Here is a 22,538-nt window from a genome sequence, read left to right on the forward strand (position 1 = left end):
CTTGCCGGCGCTCCACTCTGGTGTTCAGACGCAGGAAAGGTTACTGCGTGAGGCGGCCATTTTCTCTACCTCCACGTGGCCCAACCTGCTTCTCTAACACCCAACTCTGAGGTGCCAGCTCGAATAAAGATTTGTGTTTCCTCTTCGCTCCGGACACACTCTCTCTCTTCTCTGCAGCCCGCGCACTACAACATCTGTCTCTACAACATCTGGCGCCCAACGTGTCCCTCACTCACGTCCAGCCTGAGGTCCAGAAAAGCCGCCCAGACACAGGTAAGTGGCATCCGCCCGCCTCTGTGGCCCCGCGTCTCCCTCCATCATGGGAATTTTTTCGTTTTATGAGGAGGTGTCCCAGTTATTATCTCCTTCTGCCCTGGGACAGATTCACGCTGTCACAGATGGTTTAATTTTCGCTATCCCTTGGATTTTTATAACTGTGGTCGCCACTTACAAGATATGTACAATGTGATCTGCCATGAGGATAAGTGACCTTGAGGCTGAGATACGAGAGTTAAAGCACATGTGCTTAAGACGCCCTCAGCGATCAGCAGATAGACCCAGAACTTCCGTTCCCACAGACACGTACACGTGTTTGGAAGCTCCTCCTCCGACCCCGCCCCCTGCCGCCCAGGGTTCAGCTTCTCCTGAGATACAAGAGTTAAGAGATATGTGCTTACAACCTAAACGCCCTAAGCGATTTGCAGTCAGCACCCAAACTTCTGTCCCTGCAGACATGTGCTCAGTCCCTTCTGCGGCTTCCATGACCCCTTCACCCGCAGACACGTGTTCAGTTCCTTCTGCTTCTCTGGCCCCGCCCCCTGTTTCCCCTGAGGCTTCTGGTTCTCTAACCCCTCCTCCTACCGCCTCGGTTTTGGCTTCCCCTGAGGCTTCTGCTTCTCTGACCCCACCCCCTGCTGATACGTCATCATTAAGAGACCTTGTGGCTGAGATACGAGAGTTAAAGGATATTTTTTCAGCATTTAAGGACCTTAAACCATTTGCAGTTCACCCCAAGAGCTCCATCCCCGTAGATACATGTTCAGTTTCCCCTGCGGCCACTACAGCAGTTTCCACGGCACCTTCCACTTCCGTAGATCTCTCCCCAGTGTCATTGAACCAAATCCACACCTTCCCGGTAAACGTGGCCCTGTCTAAACAGAACCCTCAGCCGTGGCAGCCATACTCCGCTAAAGGACTCAAAACACTCAGACAAGCAGTCAGGGATGATGGAATGCACGCTCCATGGACCAAGTCTGTTTTAAGGAGTTTTTACCACCATATTAACACGCCCCAAGATTAGAAAGATCTGGCTTGTGCTGCACTCCCAGACCCCCTCTACCTACAGTGGAAGGCATACTTCCTCGATCAGTGCTCTAGACAGTTGCAGGAAAATAGTAACAAAAAGGTAGAATGGGATTCTGATGCTTTGTTTGGAGAAGGAGCTTATGAATCTGGAGCTCAGCAGGCAGAAGCCAGGTTTCCAACCGGTTATTTTGAACAGGTATGCATCTGCACAACACAAGCATGGGAAAGGGTGACCCCACCCAATGTAGATTCGTCAGTTCCCATTAACTCTATTCACCAAGGCACTGATGAATCATTAGCAAGCTTCATCTCAAGGGTGAAGACAAGCTTAAAGAGAAAGGTTTATAATCCTGACATCCGCTCACTACTCCTGCGCTCTATTGTCTGGGAAGGCATGATACCACAATTCCGTCAGGCATGCCTTAATCTTAAACACCTACACCCAGATAATTGGATTTTAGCGACACAGGAACTTACATCAGGCAATTATGGGGCATCCGCTATGACACAGGTTTATGCAGTTACCCCACGTAATCACAATGGGGCCTGCTTTCAGTGCGGTCGCCAAGGACATTGGCATAACCAATGTCCTGATAAGCTGTGGCCACACCTCCAGTCAGGGAAACCCCGCCTCCAGTTAGAGTGACCACGCCTCCAGTCAGAGCAACCCCGCTTTCAGTCAGGGAGCCAGAGGCCACGTACTGTTTGTCCAAGATGTCATAAGGGGTTTCATTGGAAGAGAGATTGTTGGTCCCAATTTCATAAAGATGGTTCGCCCCTGAATGGTACAAATTCGGGGCCTGAGATTTTGTGGACCACTCCTGTTCTAGAACAAGGTAACCCTTCTATGACAGTAAAGATTGGCAATATTCCTTTTAAATTTTTGATTGACACGGGGGCAGAAAAGACGATTTTAAGGCAAGAAGCGGTTCCCCAAGATTGGGAATTCATCCCTGGACCCAGTATACATGGAGTAGGAGGGGTGACCCAATCATTTCGCACATGAGACTCGCTCATGTGGGAAGACCCGGAAGGTTCTACCGGACACTTCCGCCCTTTGGTAGCTAATATTAGCACCAACCTATTGGGCAGGGATCTTCTGGAATGTCTTGATGTTAGGATATCCACAGATGCCTCTGCAGAGTGTAAAACTCGTTCCCGCAATACCAGGTCTATTCAGCACCCCCAATACTAAATGCCACTGTTTGTAGCCAAACACCCCGTTTAGGCTGGCTTTCTAATGAGCCTGTCTGGGTGGAACAGTGGCCTTTACCTAGGGATAAACTAGAAATTTTAAAAGAGCTCGTCCGAGATCAGTTGTCCTTAGGACACATTTGCCATTCTCGAGGCCCATGGAATACTCCTGTCTTTGTGATTAAAAGGTGCTCGGGAAAATGGTGCCTCCTTCAAGATCTCCATGCAACAAATAAAACCATGCAGGTCTGGGGCTCCCCCCAAAGGGGTTTGCCTCTTGCTTCTGCAATTCCCACAGGAATTCCAATCATAGCTATTGATATACAAGATTGTTTTTTCTCTATTCCCTTGCATCCACAAGATTGTAAACGTTTTGCCTTCTCTGTTCCTTCTATTAATAATGCCAGCCCTGCTGATAGATTTGAATGGGTGGTGCTGCCCCAGGGTATGGTCAACAGTCCTATAATTTGTCAGGAGGCTGTTAAATCTGCCCTTGTCCCATATATTCATAAGGGCCTTAATATTTTTCATTATACAGATGATATTTTAATATGGGGAAAATCAGATACAGATCTCTATGCCTTACGTGATTTTCTCATTCCTGCATTAAAGAAAAGTGGCCTTAATGTAGCCCCTGAGAAGATACAGCTAATCCCTCCAATATCCTTCCTAGGTTCAGAGATTTCTCTAATGCAAATTCGTCCCTTAAAACCTAATGTTACCTTCCCTTCTAACCTTACTCTTGCTTCTTTACAAAGTTTTATAGGAAATTTAAATTGGCTTAGGCAGTATCTCTATCTGCCTACAAGCTGCCTCCAACCACTGTTTGACCTGTTAAAAGGAAACAAACAGCCCTCCTCAAAACATAAGTTAACTCCCGAGGCCTCCTTGTCACTGGAAAGGGTTAACCAGGCCCTCCAGGACATGCACCTTGTTCGATTCTCTCCCTCCTTTCCGGTAAACCTTCTAATCTTCAACTCCACCCCCACAGTAGTAGGGGCATTGTGGCAAGACCATGGGGTTCTTGATTGGCTTCACACGCCAGTAGGAGGAACTCCAAGACTACTCACTGAGATAGACGCGTTAGCATTCATGGTTCGCCAAGGGAGAAATAGGTCTGTGCAGGTCTTAGGGAAAGAACCGGATTTAATTATTCTGCCCTTTTCTCTCACAGATACAGAGTGGCTTATACACCATCATTCCCGCTTTGCCATAAGCTTCCTGGGGTTTCCGGGACAAATAGATAACCATTTTCCTTCTAATAAATTGATAGCTTCTTTACCTCTTCTGCCTCTACTAGCACCTAAACTTTTCTCTCGAGATCCCATTCCTTCTGCTCCTACAGTCTTCACTGATGGTGGAAAAAAGGGAGCTGCTGCCCTTATATATTACCCAGACAAACAATCTCGTAAACCTCTCTTTACTGAGCTTCCTGAGAATTCCCCTCAGTACAAAGAACTTTATGCTGTTTTTCTTGCACTAAAAGCTGTACCAGAATCCTTCAACCTTTTTTCTGACAGTGTGTATACTGTTAACTTACTTCCATGGCTTGCTCGTTCTTATGTGAAAATTGATGACAACCCACTTTCCCCTCTCTTGATTCAAATCGCCTCTATGCTCTCTTCTCGAACCCAACCACTATATATTCAGCACCTTCGTTCCCACAGCCCTCTTCCTGGTTCCCTGTCCGAAGGGAATGCTGCAGCTGACCACCTTGCCTCCACAGGAGCTCTCCTAGTCTCTGTCTCTGATCTTGCTGATTTCCATTCTCTAACCCATGTTAATCTTAAAGGCCTTCGAGCTCGATTTCCTGATGTTCCGTCACCACAATTAAAACATATCCTAGCTACATGCTCTTCCTGTGCAAGTCTCATAAAAACAACTGCTATTCAGACTCTTGGTGTTAACCCCCGAGGCTTAAAAGCTAATGCTATTTGGCAAATTGATGTCACCCACATACCAAACTTTGGCAAACAAAAATATGTGTTTGTCTCAATTGATACCTTTTCTAAATTTATGTGTGCAACAGCTCAGACAGGAGAAAGCTCTAAAAAGTTTATAAGCCACATGCTCTCCTGTTTTGCTGTGATGGGCTTACCTCTTCAAGTGAAAACCGACCGTGGACCAGTGTTTACCAGCAAACAATTTAAAGATTTTTGTTCCCTCTGGAACATTACTCATACCACAGGCATTCCCTATAATCCACAGGGACAAGGCATTGTCGAGAGGGCCCATCAAACTCTTAAGGCTCAATTGAATAAAGATAAAGGAGGAATGTATCCCCCCAATATCCAGCTAGCAAAAGCCTTAACTATGTTAAATCTCTTTAATATTTACAATAACTCGGACTTACCTCCTATTATTCTTCACTGGCAAACACCATCTACTCTCCCATCTATTAAGGTCAAATGGAAAGACCCACTTGATAAAATTTGGAAAGGGCCTGACCCTCTATTGACCATGGGAAGAGGTTTTGCATGTATTTTCCCTCATAATTACTCTAAACCTGTCTGGGTTCCTGCCCGCCATGTCCGGCAATACTCTCATGATGGCACTGTTATCCCTGAAGAACAAGAAACACAAGAGGACTAGATGCAGGATACATCCCAGGATCCATAATATGACATGGCAGAACCTACAAAAGTTGGCTCACAGAGCCCTCTCTCCTACCCCTTCCCTGAATGTCTTACGTTATGAATGGCCAGTTGTGTTTTGTGAGTGAGTGTGCTGAATGACCAAAAATTTTTGTATGACCCATCTGCTCAGAAGTACTCTAAATGTTAAAACCATTGTTACTAACATGCATTAACTCTCTAAGTAACCTGAGTCTGCTTATAGTCCAAAGTCAATTATAGTAAACCTCTAACTTGTTACAAGTTTTATTGTTTTTCACAAGTAAGTGATTACAGCTATCAAGTCTTCATATGAGGAATCATCTGTTCATATGGTAAGGTATTAAACTGTAAGAAGTTCCTCCATATCCAACCTATGTGAATTAGCAACATTCACATATTCTTGTAAACTTAACTGGTGTATCTTGTCTTGCCACCATAGGCCTGCCTTTGTCAACCAACAATTTAAAGATGTTTCCCTTTATAACATCACCCATGCCACGGACATCCTCCACTAACCCCAAAGACAAATGGCTGTTCCCCTGGACATCACATCCACTGACTGCTTCCCTTAGACTTGAGATATGATCCTACCTCTTCATATCAATGGATACATTCCCCCTTCCTTACCTGTATACCCTTAGTTGTGGGACCCTAGCTTGTTTTACTTCTTCTGCTCACAATAGATCCTATACTTCTTTTTTTTCAACATTTTAAATTTATTTATTAATGAGAAAGAGAGAAAGAACCAGACTCACTCTGGTACATGTGCTGCCAGGGATCGAACTCAGGACCTCATGCTTAAGAGTCCAAGGCTTTAGTCACTCACTGCACCACCTCCCAGACCACAGTCCTATAATTCTTAACAAGCTCATGGCCTTTTGCAGCAACAGATTGATGCCATAAAGATGCAACCTATACAAACTCACTATCATAGGCTGGACATGGCAGAATATTGAGTTGCTGTGGAGAATTTGCCCCCCTCCATCAGAATGTCCACCATGTAGAGGGCTGGCTAGCCAATGACGGGTAAGAGGAAACTAGCGCTATCCAGTCAACCTAAGACAGGGCACCTGGTACTACTGGGCAAAAATGACCAGGTGTTCCAATGACGGGTAAGACGGAAGGCTGACTCCCCAACCTAAGACAGGCATAGTCCACCCTGCCACAAAACAAAACCCGCCAAACATCAAAACATGATATAAGACAGGGGGACATGTGGGTAGCCACATGTGCCCTCAAGGTTGCTATTGGCATGGCCATAGAGTTTATGTTAAAAGATAGTTCCTGGGAATTGGGCGGTGGCGCAGCAGGTTTAGCACAGGTGGCACTAAGTGCAAGAACTGGCTTGAGGATCCCAGTTTGAGTCTCTGGCTCCTCACCTGCAGGGGAATCACTTCACAGGTGGTGAAGCAGGTCTACAGGTGTCTTTCTCTCCCCCTGTCTTCCCCATCTCTCTCCATTTCTCTCTGTTCTATCCAACAACCACAATATCAGCAACAATATAATTACAACTATAAAACAACAAGGGCAACAAAAGGCAAGATACCAAAAAAAAAAAAAAAAGGGATAAGATAGTTCCTGCTTCCCTACACCTTAGATTCTTTGTTAAAAGATAAGGTCTTTTTCCCCATGAATCACCCAGGACCTTCCAGATAAACGGCTGACTACCATGACAAATAATATAAAATATAATCATAAATGAATAGGAAAGATACATCCCCCAATACTCAGTTGGCTAAGGCACCAAACCTCTTTTTCTATAAAGCATTCAAATCAGATGCCCTGCTAACCATGAGAAGCAGATTGTTTATGTTTCTTCCACAGGAATCCCCCCAAAAAAAACATCTGGCCCCCTGCACACCCTGACATCACCCACTAGATGGCACGACTACAGTGGCACACCCCCCGAAACCCTAGATGTCACCTGACGTGATCTGAAGAATCTGATTCGCAGACTCCAAGGACAGAACCTTTTTACTGCCTGTCTGCCTTTCCTGCTTTTTCTTTGACCTGTCACGTTTTGGTGGTTCCAGCTCACAGTCTACAGAAAAGTGGAATTCCAGAGGCTGACCTTCCTCATGCAGCATTTAATCCCCTGCCATTTCTCCCCCTAGTCACCTACTTTGGACTGAGACTTCTATTGGACTTGCTGGTATACCCTTTGGACACTTTAGACAATTTTACAGCAGCTTCCTTCCCTTCACGTTGCTGGTTTTTCATAGACTGACCCTGAGTAGTTCATAGACTTTACACACTGTTGCCCTGGGCATTAGATAAAAGGAAAGGGGGAGATGCTGGGAAATTGTGCCAATGCAGTCACATCTGCCATGTTGTCCCCTCAGGCTACTGCTAGTTCCTGCGAGAGTTGGGACATTCTCGGAGTGCCTGTTCAGCCATGTTGTGCCCTCAGGACATTGTCTATATCCCCGCGATATCTGGAGTGCTTTGGTTACTCCTCCCCCCTCCCATTCTCACGAGAGTTATCATCCTATCCTGGAGTGCTATGGTTACTCCTCTCCCTTCCCTTTCTCGCGAAAGCTACTCCTATAAAAACCCTTCGTTTTCCGCAGCTCTCTCTCTTGCCAGCGCTCCACTCTGGTGTTCAGACGCAGGAAAGGTTACTGCGTGAGGCGGCCATTTTCTCTACCTCCACGTGGCCCAACCTGCTTCTCTAACACCCAACTCTGAGGTGCCAGCACGAATAAAGATTTGTGTTTCCTCTTCGCTCCGGACACTCTCTCTCTCTTCTCTGCAGCCCACGCACTACAACATCTGGCTCTACAACATCTCCTTATTTATTTATTTATTACCATTACTCAGCTCTGGTTTATGGTGGTGTGAGGGATTGAACCAGGGACTTTGGAGACTCAGGCATGAGAGTCTCTTTGCATAACTATTATGCTATCTCCCCAAACCCCTATCCTCTCTCAATTTCTTTCTGTCTCTATCCATATTACATAAATAAAATATTTTTAAAAGAAAAAATTAGGGCTACAAGCACTCACTAGTAAATTCCACAAAATATTTACTCAAGATAAAAAATAACAATATGGGAGTCGGGCAGTAGTGCAGCGGGTTAAGCACAGGTGGCACAAAGCTCAAGGACCTGCATAAAGATTCCAGTTCGAGCTCCCAGCTCCCCACCTGCAGGGGAGTCACTTCACAAGCAGTGAAGCAGGTCTGCAGGTGTCTATCTTTCTCTCCTCCTCTATGTCTTCCCTTCCTCTCTCCATTTCTTTCTGTCCTATCCAACAATGATGACATCTATAATAACTATAACAACAATAACAACAAAAAAGGGCAACAAAAGGGAATAAAGAAATATTAAAAAATAAATAAATAACAATACTACACAAACTATTTAAGAACATGGAGGAGGAAACACTAATTTGCATAGTCAGAACAACCTTGATAGGAAAATCTGATAAAGATATTACAAGAAAATTATAAGCTTCTATCCCTTATAAGGACAGATTAAAATCTGATTATCCTTTGACGTAGCAGTTTCCCTTCTAGAAGTTTACCCTAGAGAAGCACTCTTAGAGTTTAACAAAGACTAACAATAGGAAATCCACTATAGCAAGATTTATTTATTAATGAGAGAGAGAAACAGCACACTACTCTGGCATACATGTCAAGGACCCAGCTCCAGGCTTTATGCTTGAAAGTTCAATGTCTTATCCACTGCACCCCTCTGGGCCAGTCTCTCTCTCTCCATATATATATATATTACTGTTGTTCTTATTGATTTCATCAATGTTAGATTGGACAGAGAGAAATCGAGAGAGGAGGAGAAGACAGAGGGGAGAGAAAGATAAATACCTGCAGACCTGCTTCACTGCCTGTGAAGTGACTCCCCTGCTGCAGGTAGGGAGCTGGGGGCTCAAACCAGGACCCTTATGCTGGTCCTTGAGCTTAACACACTGTGCTACTGCCCGACTCCCTATTTTATTATTTTTATATTTTGCCTCCAGGGTTATAATAGGGGCTCAGTGCCTGCACTATGAATCCACTGCTCCTGGTGGCCATCTTTTTTCCACTGTTGTTGTTGCTGTTATTGTTATTTAGGACAGAGAGAAGCTGAGAGAAGAGAGGAAGACAGAGAGGGGGAGAGAAAAATGACATCTGCAGACCTGCTTCACCTCTTGCAAAAGGAGTCCCCTGCAGGTGGAGAGCAAGGGGCTTGAACCGGCATCCTAATGCTAGTCTTTGTGCTTCTCACTATGTGTGCCTCACCCGGCCCCCAATTTTTTTCTAAGATTTTATTTATTTATGAGAAAGTTAGGAGGAGAGAGAGAAAGAACCAAACATTCACTCTGGTACATGTGCTTCCAGGGAGTGAACTCAGGACCTCATGCTTGAGAGCTAAATGCTTTATCTATGTTGCCACCTCCTGGACCACAATAACTAGTTAGTTTTCGATGAGACAGAGAAGAAAGAAAGAAAAAAAAGAAAGGAAATATAACCTATTTTATTAAAGATGCAGAACTTATTATCAAACTATTTTCACAAAGAGAAGGCAGAGCACCATCCTGGTACATGCAGTGCGAGGGGGCCTTAGGTACACAAGTCTGATGCTCTGCCAGTTGAGCTGTTGTATTTCCTCATTCTCTAGCAATATGTTTAATAGTAAAAAATTGAGCTTTCCAGACCTGGATAAGCAGAAGGTGCCAACCCAGGAGTTGACATCTGTCATAACAAAAACAGTTTTGATGCAAGGAACCCAAGAGCCAGGAAAACTGCATAAGTGTGTTGGTCAAGCTGCACAGGTTTCTAGCCAGAAGAACCATCTCTACTGTTAATCAGTTTATGCTGAAGTGGTTGTTCAAAAATCAAACCAACCAGCCACCTCTGTCTTTTTCTCAGATGGTCTGGAAAATGGATATTCCTGACTGGAGAGAACCAAACAACAGAGGTTGTAGGGATTATAGCAGATGATGTGTCTGTCCAGGTGGTGACCAAGCTGAAGGTGTGTGTACTGAGTAAGCTGAGCCACACCTGCAGCTTCATGCTAAGGCCTGGAGTAAGAGCCTCCCCTTCAACTAGCTCGCCCAGAATCCCCACAACCACACCCCCAAGGCTGTGACACCATTCTGTTTCCTGTTCTTTGAAATGTTTTACAAGGTGGACCCTGCCCAACTATGTCAAACCTCACATGTATTCAAAGGCAAGAAGTTTGAGCTTGAGTGTGACAAAGTCCAAAATGTCAATCATAGCTATGAAAACTAGTCCCAGAATGTGGGAGATAATTCACCTCATAAAGCACATGCCTGGATAGCTCAGTTGAATAGTGTGTTGCTTTGCCATGTGCATGATCAAAGTTCAAGTCCAGTACTTACCAAATTGAAGGGTAATGTGGTCTCTTTTTCCTTCTCGCTCCCCACCCCTCTCCTTGTCTCTATATAAAATAAAATAAGTTTCTCTCCTTTTCTCCACAATCGTGGTGGCGGACTGACTTGTCCTCGCCATGTCTTCCCACAAGACTTTCAGAATCAAGTGCTTCCTGGCTAAGAAGCAAAAGCAGAACTATCCTATTCCTCAGTGGATTCAGATGAAAACTGGCAATAAGACCAGGTACAACTCCAAGAGGAGACACTGGAGAAGAACAAAGCTCGGTCTATAAGGATTCCTCTAAGATGCGCACATGTTTATACTGGGATAGACTGCTAGTATTTTGAGTGAAGCACTGTTGTCTTGCACACTTGATTAGGACCCCACTCGGCCTTGTATCTCTTCCTGTCACCTGACTCAGTAATAATAAATATGTGAGCTATTCAAAAAATAAAATAAAATAAAATACTTAACCACTACACAAGGCTCTGATGCCAGCACCACATGGGAAACACCGTGCGTACCACTGAATGAGTTCCATGGAGGGTAGAGGGGTACTCTGCTGTCTCTCCCTCCTTTCTGTCTCTCTCCCCTTCCTCTCTCTAAAATAAGAATGATGGGCCAAGGAAATAGCTCACCTAGTAGGGTGCATGCCTCACCATACACATGACCCAGGTTCAAGCCACAGAAGTACTAGGGTACCTGTGCTGTGGTGTCTCTATCTCTTTGTTTCTATCTGGATGACAAAAAATGACCAGAAAGGTTAAATCATATATACATAAGGACTGAGCTTCTCAAATAAAAACAATTTTATAAATAAATAATAAGAAGAAAATCAATCCAAGGAATAGTACTGTTGCATGTATGAAGCCCTGGCACCACATAAAGCAAACAGAAAATCTTAGTACTGTGGCTAAAGCACTAGAATGGATGATATGAGTTCCAGAGTTTGATCTCTGGCACCAGAGTGATGCTCTGATTCATTCTCTCTCCTTTTTAATTAACAAATAACAGGGCTTGTTTGTTTGTTTTTGTTCACCAGGGTTACTGCTGAGGATTGGTGCAATCCACAGTTCTTGGTAACTTTTTTATTTTTTATTTTTTTCTTTTATAATAGCAGCAGAGAAGTAGAGGATGGGGGGAGAAGGGGGAGGTAGAAAGAGAGACACCCAGGGCAATGCTCTACTGTTTGTGAAGCTACCTCCTGCAGGAGGGGCCAGAGACTTGAAACCAGTATGTTATGCATGGTAAGCTGTACTACTAGGCGAATCACCGAAGACCCCTAAATGTTTTTTTTTAATTTTTATTTATTTATGAGAGAGAAAACCAGAGCATCACTCTGGCACATGCTTGAAAATCCAACACCTTAAGCACTATACCACCTCCCAGGAAACTCCCTAAATCTTTTTGTGTGTGTGCTTATTTATATAATATATTTATATACAAATTATATGTATACTACTTTTTTTTTACTAGTGATTTAAAAAATTACAAAATAGGGTGACAACTCCACATTATTCCCACCACCAGAGTTCTGTGTCCCCATTCCCTCCATTAGAAAACTGCAGTGATTCTCCCAAGGTCACAGATATAGGTTGACTATTATTTTTATAACTATCTGTTTATCTGTCTATCTATCTATCTATCTATCTATTTTCCCCATTCTTCCCCTATGGTCCTGCCTTCTCTTCCATTTTAAGTCACAGCTACATTTATTACCACTTCTGAATGTCTTTCCTTTTTTCTTTTTTCTTTTGCCTCCAGGGTTATTGCTGGGGCTCGGTGCCTGCACTACAAATCCTCTGCTCCTGGAGGCCATTTTTTCCATTTTGTTGTCCCTGTTGTTGCCCTAGTTGTTGTTGTTTTTTTTTTAGAAAATTTTTAAAAATATTTATTTATTAAAAAATATTTATTTATCCCCTTTTGTTGCCCTTGTTGTTTTATTGTTGTAGTTATTATTGTTATTGATATTGTTATTGGATAGGACAGAGAGAAATGGAGAGAGATGGGGAAGACAGAGACCGGGGAGAGAAAGATAGACACCTACAGACCTGCTTCACCACTTATGAAGCTACTCCCTTGCAGGTGGGGAGTCGGGGGCTCAAACTGGGATCTTTATACCGGTCCTTGAGCTTTACACCACATGTGTTGTTGTTATTGTTATTGTTGCCACTGCTGCTGCTGTTGTTGAATAGGACAGAGAGAAATCGAGAGAGTAAGGAAAGACAGAGAGGGGGAGAGAAAGATAGACACCTGCAGACCTGCTTCACTGCTTATGAAGTGAACCCCTGCAGGTGGGGAGCCGGGGTTCGAGCCCCCTTTTTTTCTTTTTTAAAATATTGTAAAAAAATTAAAAAATAAAATATTGTGTTGATTTATTAGATAGAGACATAGAGAAATTGAGAGGGGGAGAGGGAGATAGAGAAGGAGAGAGACAGAGATTCACCTGCAGCCATGCTTCACCACTCATGAAGTTTTCCCCCTGCAGATGGGTTTTTTTTCTTTTTTCTTCTCTCTCTGGATCCTGATGGCACTGGGTTTCAGAGCCCTCTACTTATCTTCCCCCAACATTTCTCCCCCTCTAGGAGTATGAACAAAGACTCTCTTTGAGGGTGCAGAAGGTAGGTCTGGCTTCTGTAATTGCTTCTCTGTTAGGCATAGGTGTTGACAGGTCTGAACTTTTTTCTTCCTTTTTCTTTGTAGAAGTTTTCTTTTTGTCTCAGTTTTTAGATAACATCTTCCAGACATCACATGCATAATGCATTGAAGTTAAGAAAATTATTTCTGATACAGAAAAGCTTCCTACTGTTACAAAGAATATAATAAATTGCAAACAGTACTTATTCGATTGAGTAATCTTTTTCTCTTTTAATCTAACCCCAAATCCTGCCTTGCTATCATAAACATTTTGAATGCTTAAAATTTTTTTGAAATAACTCAAATACCTCCCAAATGTGATCAGTTAAATAAATATGTTAAATTTACTTGGTAGAATATGTAGTAATTGGGGGTAGATAGCATAATGGTTATGCAAAGTCTCTCTCGTGCCTGAGGCTCCAAAATCCCAGGTTCAGTCCCCTGCACCGTCATAAGCCAGAGCTGATCAGTGCTCTGGTAAATAAATAAAAAACAAAACAAAACTGGTGGTGGCACATCTGGTTAAGCACACACATAGTACACAAGGACCCAGATTCAAGCCCCTGGTCCCCACCTGTAGGGGGAAAGCTTCACAAATGGTGAAGCAGGGCTGCAGGTGTCTCTCTGCCTCTTTCCCTCCCTATCTCCTCTCCCCCCTCAATTTCTCTGCCTCTATCTAATAATAAGTAAATAAAAATGTTAAACAAACAAACATTGAGTATGTAGTCATCAAAATGCACTAAAAATGTTTATGGTCAAAAGAAAACTCATATATTGTTTATTTTATAAGGCTTATTTATTTTTTTAGAATATTGTATTTTTTTTTTCCTCCTCCAGGGTTATTGCTTGCCTGCACCATGAATCCACCACTCCTGGAGGCCATTTTTTTCCCCCTTTTGTTGCCCTTGTTGTAGCTTCGTTGTGGTTATTATTATTGCCCTTGTTGACGCAATTCGTTGTTGGATAGGACAGAGAGAAATGGAGAGAGGAGGGGAAGACAGAGAGGGGGAGAGAAAGATAGACACCTGCAGACCTGCTTCACCGCCTGTGAAGCGACTCCCCTGCAGGTGGGGAGCCGGGGGCTCGAACCGGGATCCTTACTCCGGTCCCTGCGCTTTGCGCCACATGCGCTTAACCCACTGCGCCACCGCCCGACCCCCTAGAATATTGTATTTATTTGTTAGATAGACAGAGAGAAATCAAGAGGGCAGGGGGAGATTGAGAAGGAGAGAGAGATCTGCAGCACTGCTTCTCAACTCACAAAGCTTTCCATCTGCAGGTAGGTAGGGACCAGGGGCTTGAACTCAGTTCCTTGTACATTTGTAACATGTGCACTCAGACCCAATATTGCTTAATTTATTATTATTATTATTACCTCTAGGGTTATTGCTGTGGCTCGGTGACATCATCACGAATCCACTGCTCCTGGAAGCCATTTTTCCCAATTCGTTGCTCTTGTTGTTACCCTTGTTGTTGCCATTATTATTGTTGTTGTCATTGCTGTTTTTGTTGTTGGATAGGACAGAGAGAAATCAAGAGAGGAGGGGAAGACAGAGAGAGGGAGAGAAAGATAGACACCTGCAGACCTGCTTCACCACCCGTGAAGAGACCCCCCTGCAGGTGGGGAGCCCGGGGCTCAAACCTGGATCCTTACACTGGTCCTTGGGCTTCGCTCCATGTGTGCTTAATCCGTGGCGCTACTGCCTGACCCCCATTGCTTATTGTTTAAAGTACATTACTGGGTGGCCCAAGAGGTAGCTTAGTGATAGAGTGAAGAATTTGCATGTCCCTACCTGCAGGGAGAAGCTTCAAGAGCACATGAGCAGTGAAGGAAGCACTGCTGGTGTCTCTCTGTCTCTCTCCCTCAATTTCTGTCCTATAAAAAAAGAAAGAAAGAGAGAGAAAAAAGGAAAAAAAGAGCAGGGATGGTTAGCATAATGGTTATGTGAAGAGACTCTCATGTCTGAGTCTCCAAAGTCCCAGGTTCAATCCCCTACATCACCATAAGCCAGAGCTGAGCAGTACTCTGATAAAAAAAAAAAAAAAAGAAAGAAAGAAAAGAAACATAAAGAAAGAAAAGGCTGCAAGGATAGGTGGATTCATTTTGCAGGCACTGAGCCCCAGTGATAAACCTGGTGGCAATGAAAAAAAGAAAAAAAAGGAGAAGAAAAAGGGCAGGGATAGATAGCATAATGGCTATGAAAAGAGATTCTCATGCCTGAGCCTTTGAAGTCCCAGGTTTGCACCACCATAAACCAGAGCTGAGCAGTGTTCTGGTTAAAAATAAAATAAAATAATAAAATAAAATAAGAATTTGCATGCATGAGGTCTTGAGTTTGATCTCTAGCTCCACATATGTTGTAGTAGTACTCTGGTTATCTCTCTCTCTCCATGCCCCCCACCCATGGTATTTCCATGTAGTACTAGGGTTTGTATCCAGCAGGGCCTCATGCAGAACAGGATGTATGTTCTCTGGGTGAGCTATATCCCGGTCCCCCAAAAGTTACTGTTGAAGAAAAAAGCTTAAAAATCTGACCAATGGTCTTTTTTTAAAAAATATTTTATTCATTTTTTATTTATTTTATCTATTTATTCCCTTTTGTTGCCCTTGTTGTTTTATTGTTGTAGTTATTATTGTTGTTGTCGTTGTTGGATAGGACAGAGAGAAATGGAGAGAGGAGGGGAAGACAGAGAGGGGGAGAGAAAGACACCTGCAGACCTGCTTCACCGCCTGTGAAGCGACTCCCCTGCAGGTGGGGAGTTCGAACCGGGATCCTTATGCCGGTCCTTGTGCTTTGTGCCACCTGCCCTTAACGTGCTGCGCTACAGCCCAATTCCCCAATGGTCATTTTTGTACCACTCCCATGGTACTTTTTTTTTTCCACTTTTGTTGCCCTTGTTGTTTATCATCATTGTTGTTGCTTATTATTGTTGTTACTGCTGTCGTTGTTGTTGGATAGGACAGAGAGAAATGGAGAGAGGAAGGGAAGACAGAGAGGAGGAGAGAAAGATAGACACCTGCAAACCTGCTTTCACCATCTGTGAAGGGAACCCTATTCAGGTGGGGGCGGGAGTGGCTCCAACCGGGATCCTGAGACTAGTAGGGCGTGCTTTCCACCATTTGCGCTTAACCCGCTGTGCCACTGCCCGGCTCCCTCCCATGAAATTTCTTAGGAAGTAAAGATCCAAGGCTGTAAAATGCTCCTCTTCACCTTTTATGTCAGACATGCCCACCATAGATGACTATCGTTTTCTTTGCTTGTAATCACTGGCACCACAAAGGCCTTGGTCCAGTCTTCTCTATTCATTATGTGAGGCAGTAGGAGTGCTGTCACTGACCTAAAGGGGACTTTTGAAAGAAAGGGGCTGTAATCACTCCCTTTTTGAGAAAGAAGGAGACCAGAACATCACTCTGTCATTTCATGTGGTGCTAGAACTCAAACCCAGGCCCTTGGTATGTGACAAAGGATTTTAATTGTACAGCCATCTCCCTGTCCCTTTAGTTTTCTCCTCTCTAAACCCAGTTTAGAATCAATGAAGTCTTTAGGCTTCTTTCTTGATACATAAAAATACATTTCTAGAATTAGTAAACCTTAAAGTGGACATGAGAATTTGGACATCAATTCCCCGGAAAGCATTCCTGATTATTATCCCTTGTAAGTGTCTCTAGCCAGATAATTAGAACTTCCCAGACCAGGTCTGTTTTTAATATTCGCTCTTCTTGGTAGAGCTACCACACACAGTCATAGCTCAGTGGTTTAACTTTTTTACTTTTACAAAAAAAAAAAAAAAAACCAGGTTTTCTAGATTATCCTGATGTTCATGCATACCACGAGATGGGCTGTTAACTACTAGAGCTGCTCAAGAGTTTTTTTTTGTTGTTGTTATGTTTTGTTTTTCTGAGCTTATTGGTACAGTGCTTTTTATTACAGCTCCCCTTGTAATAGCTTCCCGAGCAGAACTGGGTCTGAACACCTTTTAAGACTGACTGGCATGTCAATGGGCAACAGACATCCAGATATGGTCTTGTTCTTAATCTAAATTCATTCACAGCAGGTGCCAGGCTGTTGCCACGTGGCTTCTGGAACAGGTCCGATGGGGCCAGCACTTTAAAGGAAGTCTCGCTTTTGCTCTGTGGAGCGGTATGACCTTGGACAAGTCCCTTCCTACTTCAGGAAGGCTGTAATGGGCCTAAGTGCTCATGCAGGGGTCAGTTTGTGCCATGAGGACGGTCAAATGATCTGGAAGATGTTCGCTGTACAACTTTTATTGACTTAAGAAGACAGGCCAGGGGAACCCGAAGCTCCGGTCTCAGGGGTCGATGAGCTTAAGCAGCCGGGATCTCTCGCGAGATCTCCCTGCGCTTCGCGGCGTCATCTCGGTGGCAGCGACGGCGTGTAAGATACTCACAGGGGCGGCCCGTATCCCTCCGCCGCCGGCGCGACCCGGCCCTCTCTCCCCTGGCCCGCCAATCCCCTCGCCTCCCGACCGGCCCCTCGGCCTGGGCCCACCCCGCGCTCAGGCGGCCCCACCCCGGCGGCCCGGCCCGCCCTCCCGCCTGCCCGCCCGCTCGCCCGCCCGCCCGCGCGTCCCTCGGTCCACCTGCAGCAGCCAGTCCCTCCGGCTGTCCGACCCAGAGGCGCCGGCCGAGCCCGAGGCTTGGGCGCTCGCTCCCCGGCGGAGGGATCCACGGCGGCTGAGGAGGCGGCGCTGAGCTTTGGTCGAAAGAGGCAGCTACGGCGGCGGCGGCGGCGGCGGCGGCAGCGGCGGCGGCTCGGGCGGCAGCGCATAAAGGGGCCGCCGCCGGGTGATGCGGTGACCGCTGCGGCAGCCTCAGGAGCCAAGTGGGCCCCGGCCCTCAGCCAGTCCTGCCGGACCCGAACTCCCCATCTTCTCCCATCGACCCGCGATCACCGAGGCGGCCTCGCGCCCCCTCGCCCCTTCCCCGTCCCTCCCCTGCCCCCGTCCCCGCCCCGGGGGCCGCCGCCACCCGCCTTCCACGATGGCTCTGAAGAGAATCCATAAGGTAAGCCGCCGGAGGTCGGCCGCGGGGACGGGCCCGCCGAGAAGGCCGCGGCCTGCGCTTCCCGCCGCTGCCGCTGCCGCCGCCTCCGCCGCCGCCGCCGCGGCCTGGTCGGAGCGGGCCGCGGGCGCTGCCTCCTCCGGGCGGCATTCACACCCCACTCCCAGTGATGGCGCCTGCGGAGGCCCGGGCGCGCAGCCCGCGCTCAGGCCGGAGGTGCGCTCGCCCGCTCAGCGTACCTCCCCGGCGGCCTTCGAGGCCCCGCGTGGTGCGGAGGCCCGGGGCCTCTCTCTCCGGCCCGGGACTCTAGTGCTGGACGGCCATTGTCTGGCCCGGCCGCGGCGTCGAGCGGCCTGGCCTGCTCGACCGAGGTCGAAAGGGCTCCGTGCCCCCCCCCCCCCCCGCCTCCGCGCGGCAGAACCGCCCGCGCGCGGGGCCCACCGCCCAGGCCGACGGAGGAAGGAGCCTTTTTGTCCCATCCCCAAGTCCCTCTCGACTTCTCTTATCTCTCGGCGGCCCTACGCTTCGGCCCACTGTTAACAGCAACTGTTAAGAATGTGAAGTTCAGAAATGAAAAGATTTTTTAAAAGACTCGACGGAGGGTGGGGGGAAGGGAAGTCGAAGAGAGGTTTGTTCCCTGAGGTTGCTAAATGTAGTCAGAAACTATAACACTTAAGTTTTGCAGATGAGAGTCGAACGGGAAAGCTGTTAAATGGGCGAGGAGAGAGCAAGAACATTGGGAACCACTGAAGAAATTAACACAAAGTTCGAAAAGAAAGCAATTGCACAAAGTTTTTCTCTTGCAGGTTCTTAATAGAATGGGTTTTAACGCTCAAATTCAGTGCTATTTTTGGAGTTAACGCTTAAATTGGGGAGATTTAGAAAGGATCTTGCTAGTTTTCCCCATTAGGATTCCTGTGCTCTTCTGAGATGCAGAGTTGCTCCTTTCGTGAATCTATACAGAGGTTTGCCTAACATGGCATTTAGACTAGAGGTTTGGCTTAAGTTTCAGGTCTCCCCACCCCCAGCCTCTTTGTGCCTCTCACTATGTTTTCTTCTTAGAAATGGGGAAAATGGGGAATCACGACTAGTGATTTTTGCCTTAGGCCGTATTAAACCACTTAGTAAGAAGTAGATGCCAGGATTATCGTCTGTTCACTCTGAAAGGTGGTTGAAATACAGGAGGAAGAGAACCAAACTTTACCTTGACTTAAATACTCAGTGAAAATGCCTATTGTCGGATGAATTAAACGCCTCAATTTAGCAGTTGGTTCTCATTTTTGTCTTGATTAAGAGATTTCTAATGCGGAATTAATTCGAGTGGTTACTGTAAATTAGATCCTTACCGCCGCCTCTTAATTTGGACTTAGGTTGAAAAGGGCAAACTTCCATGTAAATCTTGTATTAAAATGAAGTAGATAGTTAAAAGAAGCTTGAATGTTAATCAAAAGTTATCTCGAACTGTTTTTAAGGGGGCAGGAACACACTGAAAAATGGTCATCCAAATAGACAAGTATGTGTACTTTTTAAGACTTTTCGGGAGAAACCTGGGCACAGTGGATGTGAGGTGTTGAATCTTCAAGTATGAAGTACTGAATTTGCACCCGGGCTTCACATAGAGCGATTGTGTGTATTTGTGTGTCTCTCATTAGTAAAGTAAATATAAAAAGGCTTTTAGGAAATAGTATAGTGATTTACGAAGCAGTCTGATATACCTCACCAGAAGTTCCAGGTTCAGTCCCTGGCACTACCAGAGCTGAGCAGGGCTGTGTTCAAAGAGATAAAACGACAGCAAATTACCTAAATGTTAACTTTCCTCAGAATATGACTTAAAAGTTCACCTTTGGGGTACTATTCAATATGTGTGAAAAGAGAATGTTCATTTTCAAAGTTTTTGTGTTGTACCAACTGAAGTTGACTGCAGTCTTAACTAGATAAGAGTAAGTTTCATGGCGGTAGCGCAGCGGGTTAAGCGCAGGTGGTGCAAAACTGGTGTAAGGATCCCGGTTCCAGCGCCCAGCTCCTCACCTACAGGGGAGTCACTTCACAAAGCGTGAAGCAGGTCTGCAGGTGTCTTTCTCTACCCTCTCTCTGTCTTCCTCTACTTTCACCATTTCTCTCTGTGCTATCCAACGACTACAACAATAAAACAAGGGCAACAAAAGGAAATAAATATTTAAAAAGTAAGTTTCATTTGTTCTGTAGGTTCTATTTGTCTTACAATAATATCCCCCCCCCCCCAGAATTACTTAATATCAAACTTTCTCAATTATAATTCTTTGGGAAAAAATAATTCTTTTTTAAATTTTTTATCTTTATTGATTTTGAACAGAGACAGAGAAATTGTGAGGGGAGGGGGAATAGTGCAGAAGAGAGACAGAGAAACCTGCAGAATCTGCTTCACCACTCGTGAAGCTTTCCCCCTGCAGGTGAGGACCAGGGACTTGAACCCGGATCCTTGCGTACTGTAATGTGTGTGCTTAACCAGGTGCGTGGGAAAAAAATAATTCTAATTAAATACCCTTTGACCTTTATGGATCATGAACTGCTGTATTTGGGTTCTAATGAGTTTTACTAAGAACAAAAAGTTTACATATATCAATTCGGTATCTTGTTATTTGACAAGAGGAAATAATGTTTTCAGTTTTGACTGTTCTTTAAATGCCATGTCCTTTTTGGAAAAAGCTTTTTATTTTAACATAGTAAAAAATCTCTGCATTAATGGAATAACTTAGAGGATCATTGTGAACATCCAACATAGTTATATGCAAAGGACTGGTAAACTCTGAGACTATTTGTATCTATACTAAATGGTCTCTGCCTTCTATATTTTGAGGTTTTCTGCTGACTTTGTATGTTTGCAGCTTTGATTTTGATGCTTAGAGTGTCTGCTTCTAACAGAACCTCCCCACCACCACCCTTTTCCAGTTGGCTGCATCTCATCTGTTGTGGGCTGGGAAACCAGATCACAGAGCTTATTAAAATGATGTCTAAAATAAGATCCAGTAGGCTCTATGTGAAGAGGGCTTAATATGCTCTGAACTGTGTGGTCTCTGGTTAATCAGAGACCTTTTACACTTACTTTTTTCTCCCCCTTTTGTTCAGCAAATACAGGAAAATTTTAGGTGCTCTTGAATGTCACAATATTGAAATTAAGGGTGATTGTCTTTATTACAAGGAAGAGTAAAAGACAGTATCTTGATTCTTTGAAGAATTGCAGACCAGAATTAGGATACTCTTTTTATTTTTAACCAGAACACTGCTCGGCCCTGGCTTATGGTGGTGCAGGGGATTGAACCTGGGACTTCAGAGCCTCAGGCATAAGAGTCTGTTTGCATAACCATTATGCTATCTACTCCTGTCCCCAGAATTAGGATACTCTTTATCAGTAAAGTGTTTTATACACTTTTTAAAAATTTATTCCCTTTTGTTGCTATTCTTGTTTTATTGTAGTTATTATTGTCATTGTTATTAATGTCCTCTTTGTTGGATAGGACAGAGAGAAATGGACAGGGGAGGGGGAGATAGACACCTGCAGACCTGCTTTACCACCTGTGAAGTGACTCCTCTTGCAGGGAGGGAGCTGGGGGCTTGAACTGGGATCCTTAAGCTGGTCCTTGTGCTTTGCGCCACCTGCACTTAACCTGTTTTATACATTTTAATGGTATCTTGCTCATTATATTGGGTTGTTGGAAAAGTGATGTTGTGCTTTTCTGTGCAAACTTGTCATGACCTTTCCTACAACCTTATAGTTAACATTTGTTATAAATAGCTTTATTTTATTTTTATATTTATTTTCCCTTTTGTTACCCTTGCTGTTTTTTGGGGTTTTTTTTAAATTCTTTTATTTATTTTCCCTTTTGTTGCCCTTGTTTTTTTAAATTTTTTTATTTTTGAGAGAGAGATGCAGAGAGAGAGACACACATGGACACACCAGAGCACTGCTCACCTCTGGCTTATGGTGGCGTGGGGGATTGAACCTGGGACTTAGGAGCCTCAGGCATGAGAGTCTGTTTGCATAACCATTATGCTGTCACCCCCACCCGCCCTTTTTTTTTATTGTTGTTGTTGTTGATGTTAGGACGGAGAGAAATGGAGAGAGGAGGGGAAGACAGAGAGGGGGAGATAAAGACACCTGCAGACCTGCTTCACCACTTGTGAAGTGACCCCCCTGCAGGTGGGGAGCCAGGGGCTCAAACTGGGATTCTTACGCTGGTTCTTGAGCTTTGTGCCACCTGTGCTTAACCCAGTGAGCTACTGCCTGACTCCCTATATATAGCTTTAATGCTAGAATTATCACTTGATTTATTGTATTTCTGTGATAAAGAATTTTTTATGGTGGGGGGGGTAGATAGCATGATGGTTATGCAGATAGTCTCATGCCTGGCATGTCAAAGTCCCAGGTTCAATTCCCCACACCACCATAACCCAGA

At 44.9% G+C, this 22,538-nt stretch overlaps 3 protein-coding genes across 4 annotated transcripts in view; 2 read left to right on the plus strand and 1 right to left on the minus strand.

Moving 5' to 3' along the window:
- Positions 1-22,538, minus strand: part of PFDN1 (prefoldin subunit 1) — a 964,801-nt gene that overhangs the window by 27,358 nt on the left and 914,905 nt on the right. The gene's annotated exons all lie outside the window — the stretch shown is intronic.
- Positions 10,558-11,061, plus strand: LOC107522241 (large ribosomal subunit protein eL39-like). The gene has a single exon (XM_060186402.1). It carries the CDS (start codon positions 10,582-10,584, stop codon positions 10,735-10,737), a length of 156 nt encoding a protein of 51 aa, XP_060042385.1. The 5' UTR covers positions 10,558-10,581; the 3' UTR covers positions 10,738-11,061.
- Positions 17,671-22,538, plus strand: part of UBE2D2 (ubiquitin conjugating enzyme E2 D2) — a 53,561-nt gene continuing 48,693 nt past the window's right edge. Inside the window, exon 1 of the mRNA XM_060179226.1 lies at positions 17,671-18,108. Within this exon, the coding sequence (XP_060035209.1) occupies positions 18,085-18,108 (24 nt within the window). The 5' untranslated portion in view covers positions 17,671-18,084. The remainder of the gene's footprint in view (positions 18,109-22,538) is intronic.

The sequence above is a fragment of the Erinaceus europaeus genome, chromosome 2, assembly GCF_950295315.1.
Source record: "Erinaceus europaeus chromosome 2, mEriEur2.1, whole genome shotgun sequence".
Lineage (NCBI taxonomy): Eukaryota > Metazoa > Chordata > Mammalia > Eulipotyphla > Erinaceidae > Erinaceus > Erinaceus europaeus.